Here is a 23236-nt window from a genome sequence, read left to right as displayed (position 1 = left end):
TGAAACTACAACAAAGCAAGAAAGATGAGAATTAATGCATGGCTTACATAAAGCTTGGCTGTACATTTTCTGTATATATTTGTCACTGAAATGAGATTTGCCTTGGCTGCGTAGTTTTGTCTGATGGTCCAGTTCTGTTTCAAGTGAGCATCTTGGTAAAACACAAAGGTTGGACTCATTGCCTTTGTTGATTCTGGAAACTTCAAGCAGGTCCAGTTCCTTGGATTTGTTACGATGAGGCTGATCTAGTAACCTATCTTGCTGATATCCTCACACTAAATTAAAACATCTTCTCAATTCTTCTTTAAAATCTCAACTTCGGTTGGACTGGATGGCCATCAGAAATCCACTTGCACTCCTTTCAAAGAAATGTGAACTGCCCACCAAACATTTCCACTAGAATTTTGAATATCTAAGTGATACATGCTGGAGAGGCTTCAAATGCTCCTCCAAGTACCAAGCTATCAGAATGCATGACACAATGAAAGAAATAAAAATGACTTTACTAATATGCAAAGCTTGGATGTCACAACCAGATTCCATCCCAACACTGCAAGTTGGATGCCCTGAGATGCTTCATCTTTGGCTCTCGAGAATAAAAATAAACCTGTGGAAGAAAGTCGCTCAGTATTGAACTAGAAAATCTCTGAAATTACTTGGTAGTCTTCAAACTGTTCTTTTTAAGTATTAGATAGCCCCTGAAAAAAATTTGGGTTCTTTAAACAGCAACTCTATTTTTGACAGCTGAAGAAAATGAGCTTCTGTGGTTATGGTCTTTGAATACAAAGCCCAAAATGAACTATTTGAATTGGCCTCTGAAAGAGGACTCAGCAAAGAGGAAAAAAAGAATGATAGAAGGAAAATAAAGAAAAGAAGGGAGAGAGGGATTTAGAAAGACCCTTAGTTTAAACTCAGCATAAAGTCAGTCACCTTTGCAAATATACAGCTTTTTATGCTTAAAAATGAATAACAGAGGAAAATCATAGAAAAGCTTGAGATAGTCTCTCTCTCTCTCTCTTTTCTTTTCTTTTCTTTTCTTTCTTTCTTTCTTTCTTTTTTTTTTTTTTTAATTTGAACTTCTTTGCAAAGATCTCCCTGACAGCCTGAGGGGCTGTTTTCAGGATGCTAACCTAGATCCACTGCTGCCAAGAAAGCCTTTAGATTCAATCCAAATTTTACTCCAAGGGCTAGCAAAGAAAAAGAGGGGGGGAAAGGCAGATTTAAACCTTAAACTGGCAGAGGACCTAACAGATACCAAATTGAAACCCCTAAAGGGAAGTTAAAAATCTCTCGGGCGGGAAGGTGACACCAGGGGCCATGCGTGCCTCTGGATCTCCACTTACATTTTGCTTAAAAAGCCATTTTATTTGTCTGTTTGGCTGATTTTGCCATTCAGCATTCCCCACAGGGCAGCTAGTGAAGATGGACAGCATATTCTAAAGGATACTAGGAAATGTGGGTTGTAAGCCTGAATTTTGGTGGCAAATGAAGTCCCGGAATGACAAATCCTTTGGATGCAATGAGGAGGCTGACAGAGCTGGTTATAGGGAGAGAAATAATAGCCCAGAAAGCCAATTTCTTTTTCTAAATGTTCTCAAGCAAGACTGGCCTTTGTGGAACAAAGCAGAAGACTCCGAGGGAAAAAAAACAAAAACAAAACAAAACATTTTTTATCTAAATGCATCTACAATGTATGTAGAGGACAAACAGATCCTTATTTGCCTTTGGGCTGAACACCTTGGGGAAGCCATGACAATGATGCCCCTAAGAAAAGCAGATGCAACTTCCAGACACTAGGGGTTCAGGCTGAAGAAAGATTTCCATTCCCAACCGATCAAGAAGCATGTATGAAACTTCCGCCCTATGCCAAGCTCTGTAAAGGCTGCTTCTGAGGCAGGAAAAGGCATAAAAATTCCCATCCTCTGTTAAACCATTGACAGTCCTAGTCAAGACTTCTGATTTGGAGCAGCACCAAGTAGAATTTAAAGACGAGTGTGGTTGACCTCTGAGGATGAGCAGGTCCCACAAACCTCCCTGTTTGAGATTTATCGACCTCCATCTTATTCAAGCCCTTATTGTCTTTCCTAATTAGGGAGCGAGCTTCCTAGTAGATGCTCAATAAAAAATGTGTTGGGACAGAACGGGGAGACGGTGAAGAGTATGGAATTCGGAGTCATTGTCTGGTGTCAAATCCTGACTCCCTAATCTGCTGGTTCCATGACCCATGCTAGTTTCTCTGAGCTTCCATTTTCTTGCTTATAAAATGAGGCAGATCCTTCCTCTATCTTAAGGTTCTACATGATGAAAAAATGAACTAGCAGAGGTTACCATCTCATTTAGTGCAGTGCCTGGCTCTTAGCAAGCACTCTACTAAAAGGTAGCCCTCATAACTAATAATCTTCATTATCTTTACTAATATGCACACCATACCTCAGGTTACAGAAACATATAAAATGAATCAGTCAAAAAATTATCTGAGTGCCTTTCATATTTTTAACTGTCCCTGATGTAGGTGTTAGAGATTCTTGCTGTCTGCTGGCAGACCAGCTAAGATAATAACAGTAGGATCTGAAGTCTTCCCGTTTGCCCCCATTGCCTAACCCCTGTTTTGTACACTCCCTCCAGCCCAGGAGGAAGAGCCGATAAGCAATGACAAAATCTGTGGGAATTAAACCCGACTCAAAATTGTTGATAAGAACTGGACAATCCGTTACCAGGTTTCTTGGGTACTTTATCAAGCATCAGGCATAGAGCATTACTTAACCCACAGTTAAAACTGCCAGGCCCCAGTATGGTCTGCACTTTTCTGTTGCCAACTGGCTTTGAAAAGTGATGCTCAAACTCAAGTGTGCTTCAGAATCACCTGGAGAGCCTGCCGAAGCACAGGTGGCTCGGCCCCACCCCTGAGACTTTCTGACTCAGTGGATCTGGCTTGGTTCTCGAGAACTGGTATTTTTCTAACAAACTCCCAAGTGACCCTGAAGCTGTGGTCCTGCGGTCACGCTTTTTGGACTCTTCGTTGAGAGTGTGCTTTAAGGGACCAAAGCTGTGAATTCAACCCATCCAACACTGTCAGTGATGCCACGGGGCACCGGGGTTGCTAAAAGTGGAAAACAGGATGTTCGACAAACCCCATCTCTCTGCAAGGGGAAAAAATGCAAGGAAACATCCACCACCTAAGTGTCACCAAGAGAAGGCTACCAACGGTTTAATTGCTTGTTCATTCGTATGTAATACCACCTCCTGGTTCCAACATTAGCATTTTGATCATTTCTTTATCCCAGAATTAACCTAGTCCCAGGGTTTAAGACTTCTATCGCTGTGGTTATTTTGGGAAACCAACACTTGAATATAATCGGACTCTGGTTACAAGCCACATGGAAGTCATGTATCTCATGAGTAATACATTTCTAGCTGGTCTTCCATGTGTCTTGACCCCGAATCTCAATAATGAATGACTGAGGTCATCCATTTCAGAACCTCCCCTTGCATTCTCCATGTTACTGTGCCGTGGTAGCTGAAAGGCCATTGTCTGTTTGTTATTTTAGTCAGTGAAAGGGGATGGAGGGATCACCCACTCAGAAGAAAAGGGGAAAGACTCCAGCCATCAAGTAAGTGATCTGTCAACCCTGTTCGGTGGTGGGTTTAGCTTGGATGTTTCTCACTTCTGTCTAGCCTAGTTGCCGATGCAACTCTCAACCACAGACAAGTCATTTACCACCTCTAGGTGAAGCACCTGCTGTATACCAGGCACTATCTTGGGCTCTGCGGATTCATGCATGAACGAGCTAGAGTTTCTCAGCTACATCTTATTAACACAGGCTTTTCCCTCTTCTCCACATGGCAGATCCCTTCCTATCCTTCAAGTCTTGGCCTAAATATCACCTCCTCAAAGAGATGTCCTATTTCCTACCATCATCACTGCATCTTGTTTTCTTACTTCATGGGCTTTATCATACATTGTAATAAGTCATTTGTCTATTAGTTTTGTCCCCTCTATTCCTTCCTTTCTGTGTCTGGAGCCTTTTCTGTCACATGGGATAGTGCCTGGCATAGAGTAGGAACTGTTTCTTGAAAAAAAATGGGTGGAAGGCATGGGACCATGTGGGTTTTTCCCCCATTATTTTATCCATTCTAACGAATCATAGCTATGACATTTTTGTAACTACATGTATCCTTTTTGAAAATGGGATCATCTCATTCTCGACACCCTATTTTATAACCTACACTCTCTTAACTTAAAATTATACCTCCACAAAAATGTCTTCAGATATTCTTGACTGATTTTTGCGATACAGAGAACTGGTTAAGAGTGTGAGTTGCAGGCTCAGACCGCCTGGGTTCGAATCCTGGCTCTGCTACTTTTTAGCTGTGTGACTAAAAACAACTTACCAAACCCCTCCGTGCCTCAGTTTACTCATCCATACAGTGGAGCTAGGAAAAGTACTGCCTCGTGATGTTGTCATACTGAGATGAATCAACACGTGTAATGCCCCTGGAACAGTCCTAGTACAGGGGACTCAGTAAATGTTAGCTGCTACGTGAAGCCATGTGGGCTACCATACAAACTACCATAGATTCGGTGCTTTAACAACAGAGATTTATTTTCTCACAGTTTTGGAGACTGGAAAATCCAACACCAGGATGCTAGCATGGTTTCCAGTGAGGAAAGCTCTCTTCCTGGCTTTCCAACAGCTGCTTTCTGCTATGTTCTCACATGGCAGCTCTTACCAGGACACTGATCCTATTGAATGAGAGCCCCATCCTTATGACCTCAATTAACCTTAATTACTTTCTTACTCCATATACTGTCACATTGAGCTTGGGGCTTCAACATATGAAGCCATAGCAGTTATTATTTTGTTACTATTTTGCCACTGATAGGAAATTACCACCCTATAGTATTGTTCATATCACACACACACACACACACACACACACACACACAAATGGACAGCAATGACTGTAAAAAATTTATTGTTATTTCTATTTCCATAATAATTGGATTAGCCCATATATTTCAACAGGGAATATATTGTTTTTGCTGCATTCAAATTATTTTAGTTTTTCTTTTTCAAAAAACTATGACTTTTATCACTATGCCTGCCCCAAAATCATTCTCAGGACAGCGTTACAACCAAAAATCCTGAAGTAGATTACCTTGGAAATATGATAAATTTACTTTATTTAATATGAAAGATTTAAATATAATTATATGTTTTGTCTAGGATCCAAATGTGAAACGGTTATGCCAATCATAGCGATTCTAAAATGTAAGTGATGTCAGCAAAAATATGAATGAGCTAGAAATTTATCCCATTTACGCTCACCTAGAAGTGACCTGAGAATCCATTAGAGGGCCCTGGATCCAGACTGGAGGAGACTTGGAGAGATGATAAATGCTTAGGTTAATTTTGGGGGTGGGAATAGACATTCTCTGCTCCTTTCTGACTTGCCTTCTCAGAATTATAAATATCTGGGCTGATGATTCCAGAAGAAGCAGCCTCAGGCACCTCCTGGTCTAGCTGTGCTTCCAGGATGTGAATCAAATGGGATGTTCCCATGATCCTGTCCTCCGACTTCCTGCCAGCATTGCTGGGTTCCAGGGGGAGGATACACTTGGATGATTCGGATGAGAATAATTTTTGCTCAAAATTCTGAGACAGAAAAAAAAAATTCTGAGACAGGATCAAATCCCAAGCAAAAATTTTTAAATCATCTACATTTAATGACAAAGCAATCCACGCACAGTTTAGATTCTTAGCTTACTCGGGATATAAGGAACCAGCCATCTGTTACTTTTAGAAGTTAGTTTCTAAGCCATTAAGAAGAACATTTAAGCCTAATAGCAATGGCGTAACCATGTGGTAAATGGACCTGATCCATTGAAAGCTCCCCTCCTGGAAAAAAAAAAAAAAAAAAATCAATGCCCTGTGAAAGCTATTGATGTGTAGGCACTTCTCACTCCCTGCGCTGCAATGATTTGCGGAGGGAAATAGTGTAGAAACATCTGGAAGGCGAGTTGCTGGCCATTCATTCAACCCATCTTGGTGGAGACTTACTATGTGTCAGACTAGGTGCTGGGACTAAAGCCACGGAACACAGAAGAGTGTTGTTCTCTGGAGCTCCCCTTCCAGCAGAGGGAGGCAGGCGAACAGTCTCAAGGGAGCCAAGAAATCCCCAAGATTAATGCAAACATTAAAAAAAAAAAAAACCCAGAGCAGTGTTTTGTCAGAGAAGGGTCGGGCTTCTTTAGACCCTCTCAACAGGGACTGGCTCTCCAAGGAGGAGACATCTGAGCTGAGACTTGACAGGAAAGAAGTGTCAAACCCTGTGAACAAACATCCTGAGCAGAAGTTACAGGGACCGAGAAGCCCCTTCTTGGGAATCAGCTGGTTCAGGAGGAAGAGGAGGCCACGTGGCTGGAACAGAAAGAACAGGGGGAAAGGCCTGAGAGACGAGCCTGGAGGGGCACAGGGACACTGGGGTGACCGAGTGTGCCCTGAGGCCTTCGTCTGCACCAGGCCCTGGGGTCCACACGCAAGGAATCTGTCAGAAAGAATCGCTGCTGGAGTGTTGGGTCAGGATGACCGACTCTTCCCAGTTGGCCTGGGACTCTGTGGTTTTAAAATGAAGCACATGTCCTGGAGCTCCCCCCTCTCCCAGGCAAAAACTTCGGTCCCCCGAAGTTTGGCATTTCCCAAGGGCCAGGCGCCACGTGATGCAGGTTTCCCGTTATTGGCTACTTTAATCCTCAGACCAGGGGGTATGATTTCCTTTGTTTCTCCCACACGGATGAGGAAGTGAGAGAGCCAGCGGTTTATTCCAGGCCGTACAGTGAGGATGCGATGGAACCAGAACCACACTCTGTTCTTTTTTTTTTAAGATCTTATTTATTCACGAGAGACACACAGAGAGAGGCAGAGACACAGGCAGAGGGAGAAGGAGGCCGGGAAGCCCGATGGGGGACTCGATCCCAGGACCCCGGGATGACACCCTGAGCCAAAGGCAGATGCTCAACCGGAGTCACCCAGGCGCCCCTATAGCTCCAGATTCTTATGACACTAGGCGCTTAGTAGGTCTCAAAAAAAATTTTTTTTTGGAATGGATTCATTGAATGGATTGGCCTAAGCCACTCTGAATGCTTAAAGACTAGTTTTGGGTGCATCACGGTGACCATTTTTCTAGGTAAAGTTTTTAACAGTACTCGAATGCATTGCAATAGGCACAACGCTTTGGACTCCAAACACCAAGCCCTTAGCCAATGACTGGATCTTATCATCTTCTCTGCAACAAAAACAGTTAACAAGATGTTCAAACGGTGCGTGGTCTTTCTGAAGAGCATCACGGGGGAGTGTGCGTCTCTGCTCTCGGCCCCTGCCCCACGCGGGCGTCCATGCCCTGCTCAGCACTTGCTACCACTTCGCAGCCCGGGCCTGGCGGAGAGATTCAGGGGCCTGCGGTGGCAGGTGTCTGATGCCCTCGGTGTCTGATGACGTCTCCTTTCTCCAAGGAGCTCTGCCCTCGGGAGCCTTTCGGGACCAGGGAGTCTTCTGTCCTCCTGCTTAGTTCTAAGGGGTACACGTGACACTGATGCGAAATGACAGTTCCCCGCATGTGGCTTTCTCCTTCAAACTGCAAGTTGGCCGGAGAACATCTTAACCTCGGGGACATCTATCACTCCCACAAGTCAGAGGTTGCAAACGTGCATTCGGTGGGCCAGTTGTGGCCCGCGGGGGACTGGTGTCGTGGCTGTTCTCTGAGAGCCAGGCTCTAAAACTTTTGAAGTCGGCATTTTAAAATTGACATATTTTTCACTCAAAACAACTCCATTTCAAGCTTCGATGGGAAAAATGGAAGATTTGGCAGCACTGGGGTTGTCATCCTACGTAGTATCTCGGCTGGGTCTGAGCACCTGTTGCCCCTTTGGACAGGGCATGTGACAATTCACCACATTCCCCCCCCACACACACACACACACTCCAGTTTCTCCCCAACATCAAAGCCAGCCTTGCTTGAACTGGTGTTTTTCTTACACTCGAGAAATATTCCTTATGCTGTTTTCCCAAATGGGAAAACAAGGCCTCTATTCTTACCCCTGGCCGCTGTCATGTTTTTATTTCATCTGTCTGGCCCCTATAGTAATTTTAGTTCAAGTAAATTATGGAGAAAGGGCTTTTACTTTACAGATATTCTGTTATCTGTCATTTACCCAGCATTTGCTAGAATTTTGGATTTTACAGCTTCATCCCTCTCAACTATAGGAACCAAGTAGGATTGCAAAAATTTCTCTTTAGGACGAAAGATGAACATCCAAAACTAAAAATGAAACCCTCATCTTCTCTCACCACTGTTTTATAAACATAAAAACGTGTCACTCCAGGAACTAAGGTAGACATAATCATGAAGAAAATAATAGGCATCCCTAAGAAAAGAGTCACCTGTGGTTGTTAAGTGGGAGAAACCCTCTCAAAGCTGGCTTACGAAAAAAAAAAAAAAAAAAAGCTGGCTTACGCACAAAAGAGCTTCAGGAACAGCTAGATCCAGGGGCATATGTGACGCCATCAGCACAGGGGCTCTCTGTCTCTGTCTCTCTCTCTCTCTCCATCTCTCAGCTCCACTTTTCTCTCTATTGGCTTCCTTTTCAAGCAGATTTTTCCTGGAAATGGTGCTGGCTCAGAAGCTCCACACTTTCATCTTCATGGTTTCAAATCCAATCAAAAGTGGACAGACCTCCATTGGTTGACTTACCAAATTTCTGAGATTAGCTCAGTTTTTATCTGTATTCAGCCATCCTGAACCAGTCACAGTAGCCCTACCGCGTGCAGGGCTCTGATTGGCCAGGCCAAGTCCTATGCCTTTGTCCAAGGGTGGAATTCATTTGCCTGAACCATGCTGAATAAATAAAGGTTTTCCTTGGAAAACCCAAGTTCTAGTACCAGGAGAAGGAGGGAAGAATGCTTCTGGGAAAGCGTACATTAATGAATTATCAGATAAACAAATGTCTCCCACTATGACCTTGAACCCTAACAGCTATTTGCACATTATTCTCATTTCTTTTTTTTTTTTTTTTCCGTTTCACCCAGGACTCATGAAAATGTAGACAGCATCCAACACTTGAACACCTCTCTTTCAATATACTCATTCACCAGCTATGGAGTGTTGTCTTACAGCTACTAAATATGCATTTTCTTTGAACTTGCTGTAGACATCGGACTCAGCGGAGAAGGCTGTCACATGCCCAGAGCCGGAGCCAGCAGGAGCGGGCCAGAAGGGCAAAGAAGGCTCGTCCAAGGACAAGAAGGTGGTGGCTGAAGGGAACAAGCAGAAGAGCACCAAGCAGGAAGCCAAAGAGCCGGTCCAGTGCGTGGAACCAGCCGTGGTGGAGGCGAACTCACTGCAGAATGGGGACAGGTCCCAAAAGAAACAGGAGAAGCGGCGACAGTCCCTCGGGGGCTTCTTTAAGGGCCTGGTAGGTGGATCGTTCACCTCTTCTTTCTAGGCTCTTGGGCCAGGAGTGTGGTTCCTGCCTTCAAGTTGGGACTGGCCTGGGCATTTGTCGACCAAGGATTTCAGGAGCACCTGCTGTGTGCCAGGCGCTGTGCTGGGCACAGAGAACAGGGTGGGCCTCGGCATCGTGGTTCTGGGGGACACTCAGCTGCAGGCGGCTGGGGGCTGGGGAGATCCTGAGTGTGGGGGCGCCAGGATGCAGAAAGCAGGTATGAGGGAGCCTGAGTGTGAGCTTGGGGCCCCACCCTGAGGTTGAAAGGAATGGAAGGCTTCTTGGAGGAGATTACCTCTGAGGTGGGGCCTCAAATTAGCCTGTGGAGGAGGCAAGGGGAGGTCTGAAGGCCCAGTGTGTTCCAGGCAATGGAGAGACAGCAGGGAAGTGAAATTCAGTCTGGCGGGAAGAGAGCACAGGAGGACAGAGGCAAGGCTGGCAGGAACAGGTGTGATGAGGAGCAGCAAAGGGAGCCTTGATGTGTTTAAATCAGGAAACTGCTCTGAACCTGATATTGGTGGTGGCTACACAGAGGTGACTACAAATTAGCTCCTTCCTTCTAGAGAGCCCTAGCCCAGGGTAAGTGGAGGCCAGACATTCAATAATTAACTAACCTTTGTTAGTTAGTTTTTGTGTGTGTGTCTCTTTGGTTCTTCTCTGTCTCCTCCCCTAGACTGTTAGCTTTGGGAGAGCAGAGACCATGCTCTCATGGACAGACATGCTGTCCTCCCCAGCGCGGTGGCTAGAGCTCAGTAGACACCCCGTAAGCGTTCGTCCAAGGAATGAAGGAATGGATGAAGTGAAATAGGGCCCTAGTAAATGTCTTTTATTTGGGATCATAGACATCCTGGCAAATGAGGAGAGTCTGAAGGCCACTAACCAAAAGATAAGCAAGGAGCTCAAGCATCCACCAGGAGGAGAAACAGGTGAAGTCATACCGAGGACCCATGGGAGTGTGGCTTGAGCCCATGGGGCTGGACAAGAAATAACACTGACACTAGCCATGGGGCTGGAGTTAACTGGGGTTAACCTTCAGGCTGTGGTAGAGATGGGGTAGGTACATGAAGCAAACCGCCCTAAACCAATTGATCATTCCCCCATGGTCCTGGTCCCTGCATATCTGGAGGTATTGGTGACCTCTGATACACGGAGGTGGGGGTACGATGGTTACTCCGGGCCCGAGTTTGGTCTCCAGACAGCATCGATGGGAAGCCTGCTAGGAATACAGAGTCTCGGGCCCCATGTTTAAAGTTTTATGATGAATGCCATTGTATCTCCATCTGGTCTCCATGTCCGAGGACGTGTACAGAACCTCAGTGTGAGATAGTGCTAGAAGTCACAGCTGGAGGCTGTTTGAAAATGGGAAGCCCTGGCACAGAGGCCTTCTCCTACTCCCAAGCCTCTGGTAAAAAGCTCTTCTCTATCTTTTTAAGAGGTGATAAAGACAGGAGACCAACTGTCAAAGCAGGGAGCTGCCTAAAAGACAGATTGTGCTTTCAGTGGTTTTGCAGGAAAATTGGTCTCCATTCTCGGCTCTGGTTCCTTGGAGAGGAGTGTAAACCCTTATTAGGCTTTTCTAGACATTTCCAAACTGTCTATGCCTTTTTTTTTCCCTGCCCAAAGTTCTGGCTGAACCACTCCCTGCCAACCTATGGCACATGGGAGCGGGGGGACGCATACAGCATGGGGAAGGCGCTGTTCTGGAAAGAGTCTGCACTCACACCCCAGTCAGTTCCTCACTTGCTTGATAGTGTTGGTTGTCTGCGGGTTTTATTTTATTTTATGTTTGGTCAGAGGCTCGTGGAGTGCTCTCTGCATATCTCCTTACCCACAAAATCCTTGCACCTGACAGGATCTCATCCAATAGTTCTGAACCAGTGATTTTATTCGCAGGAGACATTTAGCAATGCCCAGGGGCCATTTTGATGGTCACCACTGGGAGCAGGTGCTATTGGGTCATTGTGGGTAGAGACCAGGGATGTTGCTAAATGTTCCATAGAGCACAGAACAACCTTGAGGTTGGAGTTAGCCTTCAGGCTGTGATTGAGATGGGGTAGATACATGAAGCAAACTGCTCTAAACTGATGGTTACCCAATTATCCAGGTTCATGAATATCTGTAGGTATTGGTGACCTCTGATAAATAGAGGTAAGGGAGCCCAAAGTGTCAGTGGTTCCAGAGCGGAGAAGCCCAGAGATGACCAAACAGCATGTAGAACAGTGGAAAGAACAGAGCAATGCCAAAGAGCCTATGCTGTGAGTCAGGCAGCTTCCCCGGAGTCCTAGACCTACCACTTCCTAGCTACGTGACCCTGGGTTGATCACGTAACCCCTCTGTGCCTCCTGTGGGAATCAAATGAGCATGTGCTCTATAGGGGTCCGGCACCTGACACAAAGGAGGAGTTCCAGAGTGGATGCTATCATTTCCCTGACAAATATTCTGGGACCTTGTGTATGGACTAGAGCCTAAACCCAGCCAAGTTGGGACATCAGCCCACATTGTTCTTACCCTGAACTCACCATGGCGCTCCTTCCCGGCAATTCATTCTCCCTCCCTCCACGTGCCACCCCTCTCTCTCCTTGCCCAAGACCAGTTGCCCCAGTCAGTTCCCAAAGTCACTGCCCGCCGACCCCTGCTTGATCTTCGCCCTCCAGGTGAGGTCCTCTCTGCTCAGCTCCTCTCTTCCTCCTCCCCATCATGCTGCTTGGATTCTAACAGGGAGCGGGATCCTTGGCTTTCCATGCAAAGTCTGAAAAGAACTGGAAGGAAGCCTTTAGAATTCACCAAGTGCAACTATTTGCAAGCACTTGGGGTTTGAGCAGAGGGACTCAGTCTACAAAGAAGATGTCAGAATCTTCGCGCATGCGTATGTACATGTGCGTGTGTGTGGACACACACGTACATGTGTATATAGAAACAGGTCTGTTTGATCAACATGGAGCTCTGATTGGAGGAACAGTAGGTTCCCCACCCCAGCTTGCCAAGAACCACCCACCTGATGGCCCCTTCGTCTCTCCCACTGTCATGAGTCCCAGAGACACCTTTATATAGTGCTAGGATTCTGTGGAGCCCCATCCAGATTCCAACTCAGGGTGGCCCATCCATCGCTCGGTAAGCTGGTCCTGACTTATCTTAGAGCCTATTTCTACATCCGTAAAACTGGGTGAATAGTCACCACGTGCCTCACCGGGCTGGCAAGAGGACCAGATGAGAGCGGATTTGGCTTGGCTGGCATAAACTGTGAAGTGCAGTCCTGACCCAGCAGGGAAGACAAAGGTGACATTAATGCCTCTTATCCCCAAAGTCCATGCCTCGTGGGGCCAAAGGGGAACTACTTCACCTTGGAGCAACCCTTTGAGATAAATTGTATCTCTTCCATTTTAAAGATAAAGAAACTGAGTTTATTTTTTTATTTTTTAAAAAGATAAAAATAAATAGATAGATAAATAAATAAAATAAAAATAAAAAGATTTTATTTATTTATTCATGAGAGACACAGAGAGAGAGAGAGGGGGGCAGAGACCCAGGCAGAGGGAGAAGCAGGCTCCCTACTGGGAGCCCAGGATCACGCCCTGAACTGAAGGCAGATGCTCACCCACTGAGCCACCCAGGCACCCCAAGAAACTGAGTTTAAAGAGTTAAGTAATTTCTCCAAGACTTCACAAAGCTAGAAATTGGTATAACTGGGCATTGCACTCCAACATCTGGTTGGAGACCATTCTTTTATCCCGCAAATTTATTTAGCACAACACCTGGCATGGAGTAAGTGCTACATAAATGGCAGTGGTTGCTCTTGATATTTCAGACTTTCCTTAGGGTACAACTTCTTTATATTTTTCTCCAGGGACCAAAGCGGATGTTGGACGCTCAAGTGCAAACAGACCCTGTATCCATCGGACCAGTTGGCAAATCCAAGTAAACAAATCACTACAGTTCCCACCAAGTTGTCCTGCCAGCAAGATGCCTTCTCCCTGCCCCTTCTCCTCCCCGAACCCACTCTATGTACATAGTTTTCTCCTAATGGCCATCCAATGAAATTCTGCCTACAAATTAAGCCTGAGCTGTTGTATATTGAGGTGTATTATTTACGTCTCTGGTCCAATCTTTTCCGGTAAATAACTGTAAAGATGGGTCTAAGCAGGTTAACGAGTCAGGTCAGAAGACTGGATGGGGTGGCGGGGGCAACAGGGGGTGGAGGGGCAGAGGAATGCATTCAGGGTAAGTCATGGAAAATGACAGTGGCAAGTAAGCAGCAGAGGAAAAATGCCTGCTGGACGGAATTCAGCTTTGTAGTAAAAACGTGCTCATCCTCTCAGCTCTAAGAGGAGGGACAAAAATCCGTCTAAGTTCACCTTTCGAGGAGGGACAACATGGGCTCAGTGGGTTGGGGGGGGAGGTTGCCAATATCCTGGGATGGAAAGTGTGGGGAGTGGAAAGGGAATGAATAGGAATTGCTTTTCGAATAGGGTCCTTGGGAGTTATCGATGAGAGGGAAAAGATTGACCGCAGAGGGTTTGAAATGATTTGGGGAAAACAATTGCTTTTTGAAGCTCAGCGACAAGGGCAAGGATTACAACTTAAAAAAAAAAAAAAAAAAAAAAAAAAAGCAGAATAAATGAAGTTGCAAGTTTACTTTGCAACACAAGGGGGCACTGAGGTCTCCGTTTTAATCCCACATCCTGTAGCCCTAACAAAGATTTGGTCTCTGCAATCTTACATTATTAATGCTTCTCAGATGGCTGAGGGGCTTGCTTCATCTGTTCTGTCTGACACTTATCTCAAGTCTGTCTGTAATTTCCTAATGTTCTCAGGATGTTTTCTGATCAAACCCGCCCCGTAACCCCCGTTAATAAAAATTTTCAGAAGATTATTCAAATACTCGAGGTTTTTTTTTTAATACGTGTACAGAGGAGTAAACAAGACCGTGAATCTATTAAAATGTAATTCAAAGTAGCATATGATTGATATCATGTATACTGTATCTTTCTTTTTCTAATTTAATAAAAAAAATACATTTATATCTAAAGCATCTTTTAATTTCCAACTGTTAAAGCAGGTGTCTGGTTCTCTCCGAGGCACTTGTTTCCTCCACAGTATAAAATCAGTCTTCTCCCTCCCCCTTGTCTTCCCTCCTGGATGCTCCTAGATCTCCTTGTATGTGGGCACATGCGCATACAAATGTGTGCACACGTATATTTGCATATATACATGTGCACTTATATAAAATTACTGCTTTTGCCCAGGAGGCCTAGAGCAGAGCCTGAGACAGGGATTCAGAAGCATGTGATACACCAGGGGAGGACTGGGGGGGGGGGGGCGGGGAGAGGAAGTGAGCAACAGGGCGGGGAGGGAGCTGGGCAAGGACTGGTCTCAGCTGGAGTTGTTTCATCCTGACCCCCCTAGTGGGCGCTGGAGTGTGAATTACACTTTACAGCAGGTTCTACCTGGGGTTGGGGGGCGGTGGCTGGGAGGTGAACCTTTGAATCCTTGTTGATGAGTCCTGCCCCCCCCCCCCAGGTGGTGGCCTGGGCCACGTGCTCCCAGTGAGCTGGGAGCAGCTAGAGGATGTGTGCCTGGGCAGTGTCCACGTTAGATACGCACGTGATATTCAGATAGGTGTCTGTGCCCACGTAGGAACACAGCCTACATCGTATCAAAGTACTTTACACACAGACATGGAGAATTGCACGAGCACACTCATACTTACATATTACATACAAGAATAAACGCTTGCACGCGCAGATCCGCACCTACACCATCGCACAATGATCCGAAGTGAACACTGAATATACTCCCCTGACAAATCTGCGCGTGAGGTAAATGAAACCATGGCTTTGGCACAAAAAAAAAAAAAAAAAAAGGCATTTAGAAAATGTCTTTAGGAAAAATATGGTATCCCTGAAAAACCAGATTTGGGGGGCCCCGTTGCAGCTGAGGCCTGCCCGCTCCCAGCTCGGATCTTGGATGGCCGCAGGCTAGGTTTCAAATAAAGATCAGAGGTCCCTTCCTTGCAGCTAGCTTAGCTTCATCAGACCTGTGCCTCAAACCTGGAGATCAGGGTCTGTAACTCACCCTGTTGACAATGACCTCATGACACTCCCTGTCTGCATGCTTTACTTGGCACAAATGAGGAAAAAGTCCTTTGGGGAAGCCCTCGCTGCCAGGGTGTCTTTCCTCCACCAACACCATCCTAGAACATGGGCTGATTCAAGGAAACCAGGCAGCTGCTTATTCCTTTGTCCCCGAACACCAGGGGGGGTCACCCTGTGTGACCTTTGGTGAGCTCGGGGGCCCTACACGTCCATTGAGAAAGGTGACAGTTTCATTTGCAAGTTTCACCTCACTGGGCACGGGGGCTTTTGGCCCTGATGAGAAATGCCCCCAAGCAGCCCTGAGTCACAAGGGACGGAAGGGGCCCACCCCTCCCCCACCTCCCGGAAAAGAAATTTTCAAAAAAAATTTTAAGTGACGTTCTTTGCTGAGAACCTCTCTGCACAGCCAACACTTTCTGTTAACAGTTTCATATCGCCCTGGCCAAAAAAAAAAAGAGAGAGAGAGAGAGAGAGAGAGAGAGCTTTGCATGAAATTGCTTGGGTTTGTTGTTGTTGTTAAAGGCAAGAAAACTTAAGCCAGAGCAGACTCAGAAAAGAACTTGCTGGGGGATTTGAAATCTAGTTGTCGCCCCCAGAAACCCGATAAAGCCCCATCTCTGAGTTTTGAGGGTTTGTGTTTTGTTTGTTTTATTTTGTTGTGTTATTTTTAGCTGGGAGCTCATTCCTGATGCATTTGCAGCCAATACTAATTTCCATGCCTGCACGCCCATAAAAAAAAATAAAAAAAAAAAAAAGGAGCAAAAACTCCCCAAGTGAGCTCAGGAAGACTCTTGAGTCTCAAAAGCCTACAGGGACTGAAGTTCCTCAAAATATGGAGCCCAGAAACACCGCTTGGCCTGCCGAGCTGTGCACAGCCAAACTCCAAACGAAAGGGAATCCTGGCCTGGGGGGGGGTGGGGGGGTGTCGTTCAAAATTTGCAAACTCACTTATTTATTTACTTTTTATTTTTAGGTGCATGGGGAAGTGTGTCTTCAGTGGCAGGAAGAAGTGGCCCTTCCAAGAATTGAGCTTTTGAGCTGAAACGGCCGCCAGTGGGGGAAAAACAAAAGCAAAAAGACTCTGCTTTCCAGTTCCAGCTGACGGTGACTTTTTGACTGATATCCATAAAAGAATTCATTCAAAAGCGCGCTTGTTCTCAGCGGCCCGTGAGGTCCCTGGTGAATTCATCATCTAGGGAAGGGGAGGCATACCTAAAGAAATGCCAAAAAGGGAGGGAAAAAGGGAAAGAAAATGAAGTTATTGGGGTTTGATTGCATCCCCCTGCTCTTTAAGCAAATTATCCGGGATTTCAACACACACACACACACACACACACACACACACACACACGCACTGGGGCTGGGCTGCCCTGGGCTGCTTGCAAGCAGTCCAGATAGCAATGGGGCCCCATTAAATCAGACTCCAAGAGACTGGAATCTGTGTCCTGCTGGCTCCTTCTCGCACCCAGACCCGACAAATGTCATTTCTTGTGTCAAACAGTCCCCACGTGGATCTTAGAACATAAAAAAGAAAAGCAGCTAGCTTTTCCTACCTTAGAGAAAATTTTGCAGAGGAAAAATGACTTCAATTAATATAACTCACCCAAGTTGCAGACACAGGGCAAGCGCTCTGCAGAGTCGCAGGGAAGCTCAGCACTGGTTTTAACCATCCTCCCAATGTCCCTGTTTAAGCCTTCTTAAAAGGCGGTTCGCACGGTGGGTAGAAATTGGGCTCCTCTGCAGTCTGGATCTTCCTCACTTGATCAGTGAACACACAGTGGGCACTGGCCCACTGGAAATTATGGGCTCCATTAGGGAGAAAAGAAATTACTTACCGAGCAGCAAATTCTGTAAATTTGTAATTCAGATCTTAGCGCTGGCCTGAAAGCCGGTTGGGATCCAGCCCTTTGCATAAATTGGTGTTCTGGAGGGCTTAACCCTTGCGGCTCTGCTTCTGTCCCCCAGAAAGTGACTCACTTTATCTTCTGCATCCCCTGGCCCTTTAACTTGTCATAGCAGACAGAGCAACCCGGGCAATTCCAGAAAAGTAAGGATAACAATAATAATGCCTCACATTCTGGCGCTTGGCAGTTTATAGAGTGCTTTCTGAATACATTGTCTAATTTCAAGCTGTATACCTCTAACTGAACTTAATTGCCACCTTTGTTATACTTTATTATGAGGGCACTGGCATGCACCTGTATGCCTTCTCTCTCTCTCTCTCTCTCTCTCTCTCTCTCCAAAAGAGCACTTCTTGACAAAATGGCCCCCAGCTGCACTTCTGGCAATGGTTGCCATCCGAGGAGCTCACTGCTTCCGTGATTGACTCTCACAGAAGGATGTTTTTGTTGAAATCTGGCCACATGGGGGAGTTCGAGGACTTAGGGTGCTACCGTCTCCAGCCAAGCCCTTTTCCCTGATTCCCTAACCAGGAGGCTCAGCCAAAAAAAGGTCTTAAGAATGTGTTTGTTGACCAGCTTCTAGAAAGCAGTCAAGTTTAGTGAAGAGAACTAGAACAAGAGAGCCAACCTGGGCAAATCAACTGCTCTCCATGATTCCCAGTCCAACAGACAAAGATAAAGTGGGTTGGTTGGGTTTTCCATTCTTATCAGTTAGAAGAAGCTTAAAGCAGCACAGTGTGACTGTGAAGCGTGTAGGCTGGTTTCACTGCAAAGCATTTGAGTTCCCCTCGCCAGCATTTTATGCTCCATAACACAGCCTTACCTCTCACGTCTCTGCACCCACCTGGCGGGCAAGTGACTTAACCTCTCAGTTTTGTCCCTCAACAATGGGACAGTACTGGTGCCTACACTGGGCAGCTGGTGGCTGGCACATCATGAGCACTTAGTAAAGGAGAGCTATTACATCATAGGGAACTTTCAGCACCAATAGCAAAAAACTCCTACTCAAATTGGCTAGTGATAATCATAATAATAATAATAAGGATACGTATCATATCATTTAACGGATGTTATATCACAGCCTGGCTCTGATTCTCTGGACTCTGCTCTGCCATGTTTCATGGGCTGACTTCACCCTAAGACCAGTGCCAATTGATGGCTACAGTTCCAGACAAGGGGATTATAGGATTACCATAATCAGTTTTGATTTATCATTTTGGCAAAATCGGTTATTTAGAGGCAATCACGATGATGCAATCAACAGGAAGGCAATTACTGACATCGGTATCCTTAAAGTTAGCCGTTCCTCAGACCAACCGTGCCCCTAGAATTGGGACTGATGGGACACATACATTTATGATGCCCTGCCCTCCAAAACAGGGCCATTATACTGTGAACTCATCAACATCGGAGACCTTCGTGTCTGTGTCCTTCACCGCTCTGTCGCCAAGGTCTAGCACAACGCCTGGACACAGTAGATTCTCAACAAATATTGGCTGAATGGATGGATGTATTAACAGATAGATACACCATGTCCACATCCGCTGGAGAGGGAAGTGCCTTATGCTCTAGTATGAGTTTATTTTAGCACCAAGTATTCAATCACTTTCATCAGACATCCACCCTCCCCAGCTGCCCAGCCTACTGGTTCTCAGTGTGTGGTCCCACAACAATCAGCAATGGCACCACCTGAGAACCAATTAGACATGCAAATTCTGCAGCTCCATTCCAGACCCACTGGATCAAAAACTCATGGTGGAGCCCAGCAATGTGTGTTTTAGCAAGCCCTCCAGGTAGTTCTGAGGCAGAGAGAAACGTGAAAACCACTGGTCTAGGCAGAGCTACCACTCCACTGATCATCAATTTAAAAGGATCAGCTCTGAAGATGCATAGCTAACGTTGGACTTACTACATGCCAGGCATTGTGTGCCACAGAAATTACCTCTCTTACTGCCCATTTTACAGATGAGGAGATTAAGGTTCAGAGAGGAGAAGCAATGTTTTTCAAGGACACACATGTCAGAGCCAAGGATGAAACCCACCCTAAGCTCTTAACAGCATGTTCTCATGCCTACGGGAAAGACGGGCAGGCAAAAGGACAATGATAATACAACGTATGATAAGTAAATGTAGGATGTTGTGGAACTCAGAGGAAGACACTGCTACAAGACTACAGGGGGCGGGGGTTGGCCATTTGAAGTGGTGACAGTTGAGCTAACTCACAAAGAGTGATTAAGAGTTGGCCAAAGGGGTTCCCAGCAGAATAGGAAGTGCAAAAGCCCAGGATCTATAGAGAGAATGGCAAGTAGTTCAGCATGGCTGGAGTGAGGCCATGGGGAGGACAGATAAGATGGTGGAGGCTGGAGAGGAGGCCCAGGCAAGATCATCAAGGACGTGAAGTAAGGAGCCCATAATAAGAAGTTCAAACTTCTGAGAAATAGGGGGGAAAAAAGATCTGAACTGAAGGGTGGCAGAGTCAGTTCTTTGGTTGCAAGTAGGAACTAACATAAACTCAATTCAGCTAATACTCTTTGAGTGAGCTGAACTATCTAGTAGGTATTACAAAGCATAATCATTTCCTTCTTAAGCCTCTTTTAAAAGTATAAGAAATACTCATTTAGATAAAACCTCTAAATGGCATTGATCCCTATGAGAACTTTTAAATGCTCATTTCCAAGTGTCATAAGTGTGGGTTTGGAATTTGGCCCATGGAACGCCTGGGTGGCTCAGCGGTTGAGCACCCACCTTCAACCCAGGGTGTGATCCTGGGGTCCCGGGATCGAGTCCTGCATCGGGCTCCCTGCATCGGGCTCCCTGCATCGGGCCTGCTTCCCCCCCTGCCTGTGTCCTACCTCTCTCTTTCTCTGTGTGTCTCTCATGAATAAATAAATAAAATCTTAAAAAAAAAAAAAAAAAGGAATTTGGCCCCTGATCCACCCAGATGACCCGCACCTATGACCCAAGGCAGGGAAATTATGAGCACGTTATTTCACATAATAAAGCCTTAATTTGTTCCTCTGTAGAACGGGAATAGTAATAGTACTTAACCCAGCAAGTTGCTGAGAAGAGTAAAAGAGACAACACATTTATAGCTTGTAAATATAGTGTCTGGCGAGTAGTGAGTGCCCAGTGAGCATTATTGATGAGGACACAGACAACATTTGCCTAAAGTAGATCATCTTCACTTTCATGGCCACCCAATCTTAAGGATTAAAGTGAGTGCCAGGCTCTCTCCATTCTGGTAACCAGTTGGCTCGCTGGCTCATCCAAGAAAAAAAGAAAAGGAAGAGGAGAGAAGAAAAGAGAAATGTTGTTTTCCCCTGATGTCCAGCTCATTTTAAAGTAAAGTAGAATTTCTGGGGAGTGGACTAAAGTCTGCCTTTGGTTTTCCTTGATTGTATCTTCTTATAATTATTAGCCCGTTTGCCATGGTAACAGATGCTATGGATGCTCCACCTCATTTCTCTTCAGCCCACTTCAGAGTTTACTTGTAGTACAGATAGCTCCCCACCTCAAAGATCCCCCCAAGACTGGCTTTTCTTCTTGGTGGTTTTCTTCTTGGTGAGACATTCAGCTCACACACAGAGCATTCTGGAAATGCCTAAAATCTTACCCCCTTAGGGACAACTTTCAACCAATGAGGGATTGGAGATGGCTGATAAATATCTCAGCTTCCCCATCTCTCAGAGGGACAATGTTGAGGTGTCTTCTAAATGCTCCCACAAGGTCCCCAGCAAAACTGAATCCCTAGCTGCCCACAGCAATAACCTACTCATGAACACACGCTCCCTCGTTTGTGCTTCCCGGGATCACTTCCCAAATAAACTACCTGCATCCAAGTTCTTGTCTCAGGGTCTGAGTCTAAGGCACAAACAACTGTATCTCACAGTATCTTGGTCCTTGTGCCAAGTAGTTTAGCAGAAGGGAATTAATAGGTGCTGGAAGAGGTGAAAAAGCAAAGCCCATGATGAGAAGACCACCCAGAGATTAGATACAGAAGGAAACTGCAATACCACTGGGGCCAGACAGACAAAAGGAAGAGGTCATGTTCTCAGAGCTGGGGAGGCTGGACACCCTGTGGGAAGCAGAGGAGCACATGGGAACGGGGGAGGCTGCCTGAGGGTAGCTGGGACCAGAGAGTGCTTTCGGGAAGCACTGCCTTTCCGCTGACAGGAGGACATAGGAAAAATAGCTTGATGGCAATGCCTCCCGCACTGTCTGAACCTAACCAGAAGCCAGTTGGCAATGGAACCTAGGAAATGAGATTTGAAGGGAAATATGGAAAAAGGAACTTAGAACCAGTGGGCAAATGCCCAGTACAACGTAAAGCCCTGCTTTGAGAGGGAAACTAAAATCAGAAGGTAACATTGTTTAGAGCTCCACACCCTCCCTGGATCCAAATCAATGAACATGTACATTAAGGGCCCACTTAATTTCTTAAACTTCACTTTGATATTCATAAAATGGAGATGGCAATGGAATCTACCACGTGGAGTTGCTTGGTGGATTTAATGACATATTCCGTGCAAAGTAGTTAGCACTGTGCCTGGCACCTGAGTGCCTAAGAAATGCTTGTGCTGATTGGAACATTTTGAGATTCAACTGCTTTTTGAGTACCTGGCAACCCATTAAGATTCGTGCTCAAACTTGCTTCTTCCCCTCTTTACCACTCAAAGCTTCAACTTCAATGTCGAGAATCTGCCTCTAGTCTCTAGTTCATTGCCTTTAAAAAAAAAAATAGAAAAAAAAAAGATCTTTCCACTTTCACTGAAGTTTTGCCAGAGCTGAAGGAGGAACGGCTCTCTCCTCCCCTCTTGGCTCCAACCCTCTCCCCACAACCCCCACCCCCTCCCTATCTTTGCTGGCCAGTTGTTCACAAGGAGCTTAGCAGTTTTGAGGATACAAAAACAGGAAATTATGCACCAGTCCTGACTAAGGCTAAAAACTCATGTGCAAACCCTTCATCATACAGATTTCTTCAGCTCTCAAAAACCGGGGCCTTGAAAAATCAGGTCCGTGGCCAACATCTTTGGATTTGCTTAATCATTTCCTTTGCAAATTTATAACCTCTTTAGCCATGAAGAAGAAATGGTGAGAAAGAGGGAGGTGGGAGTTGAAATACTTTAAGTCAACCACAAGACAGGACAGGAAATTCTGGAATGGAGGTGGGGAGGGGGGGTGACAATTTTTCTTTAATTCGCCAGTGCCACAGCCCACTAAGACAGCAAGTTTGGGGAAGTGACCTTTCTAGGAGATTCTTTTACTGTTGACTCTGACCCGGAGTGAAATGTCATAGCCCTCTTCATTCAGGGCTGAATAGAGAACATTAGAGCAGAGAAAACTCTGAGCTGCATCCCCCAGTGACCCTTTATTTGACTCAGGCAGCAAACATTTACTGAGTGCCTACTCTGCCCCTGTGCTGTATAGAGAAGACTAAGATGGGCTTCCAAACAAGCAAGAGACATCCTCGTTTGCTCAATGCCAGTTAAAAGTTAACATACCTATTGGAGGTACCTATTGGAGGTCTCTGCCTACCAGAGAGTCTGAAGTAGGTGACACCCAAAGCCTATTCTGTTGTTAAAATCTCTGAATGACAACATAATATGTGGCTTCTCTGTGCTTCCATCTTGCTTTTGGAAGTTTCCCCAGCAAATCAGAGCTGTGTACTTTATCAATCCTTAAGGAAGGTCATTGTCTTTAGCAGAGATTTTTATCTGAAATGGGAACCAACCCATTAATGT

General features: G+C 45.7%; 1 protein-coding gene and 2 long non-coding RNA genes across 7 annotated transcripts in view; 2 read left to right on the top strand and 1 right to left on the bottom strand.

Moving 5' to 3' along the window:
* BCAS1 (brain enriched myelin associated protein 1) overlaps nucleotides 1–14372 on the top strand; it is a 97930-nt gene extending 83558 nt beyond the window's left edge. For 3 of the 5 annotated variants that reach the window (XM_049100369.1, XM_025470443.3, XM_049100368.1), the window contains 2 exons: nucleotides 9209–9472; nucleotides 13347–14372. In XM_049100369.1, the coding sequence (XP_048956326.1) occupies nucleotides 9209–9472; nucleotides 13347–13421 (339 nt within the window). In that variant the 3' untranslated portion in view covers nucleotides 13422–14372. Of the gene's footprint in view, nucleotides 1–3548; nucleotides 3612–9208; nucleotides 9473–13346 lie in introns of all 5 variants that reach the window. The other 2 variants (XM_025470441.3, XM_049100367.1) reach the window with 1 other exon arrangement.
* Nucleotides 14373–14887: 515 nt separating this feature from the next.
* On the top strand, nucleotides 14888–16740 carry LOC118352258 (uncharacterized). Its single transcript, XR_004809112.2, has 2 exons — nucleotides 14888–16224; nucleotides 16568–16740. It is a non-coding gene; the product is annotated as an uncharacterized LOC118352258 (long non-coding RNA).
* On the bottom strand, nucleotides 16543–22329 carry LOC112674137 (uncharacterized). Its single transcript, XR_003145250.3, has 2 exons — nucleotides 17198–22329; nucleotides 16543–16806 (listed from the first exon to the last, which is right to left on the bottom strand). It is a non-coding gene; the product is annotated as an uncharacterized LOC112674137 (long non-coding RNA).
* Nucleotides 22330–23236: the final 907 nt, after the last annotated feature.

Source organism: Canis lupus, chromosome 24 (assembly GCF_003254725.2).
Source record: "Canis lupus dingo isolate Sandy chromosome 24, ASM325472v2, whole genome shotgun sequence".
In the NCBI taxonomy this organism is placed as follows: domain Eukaryota; kingdom Metazoa; phylum Chordata; class Mammalia; order Carnivora; family Canidae; genus Canis; species Canis lupus.
Note: the sequence above shows the minus strand (reverse complement) of the source record. Positions and strands in the feature narration are given on the sequence as shown.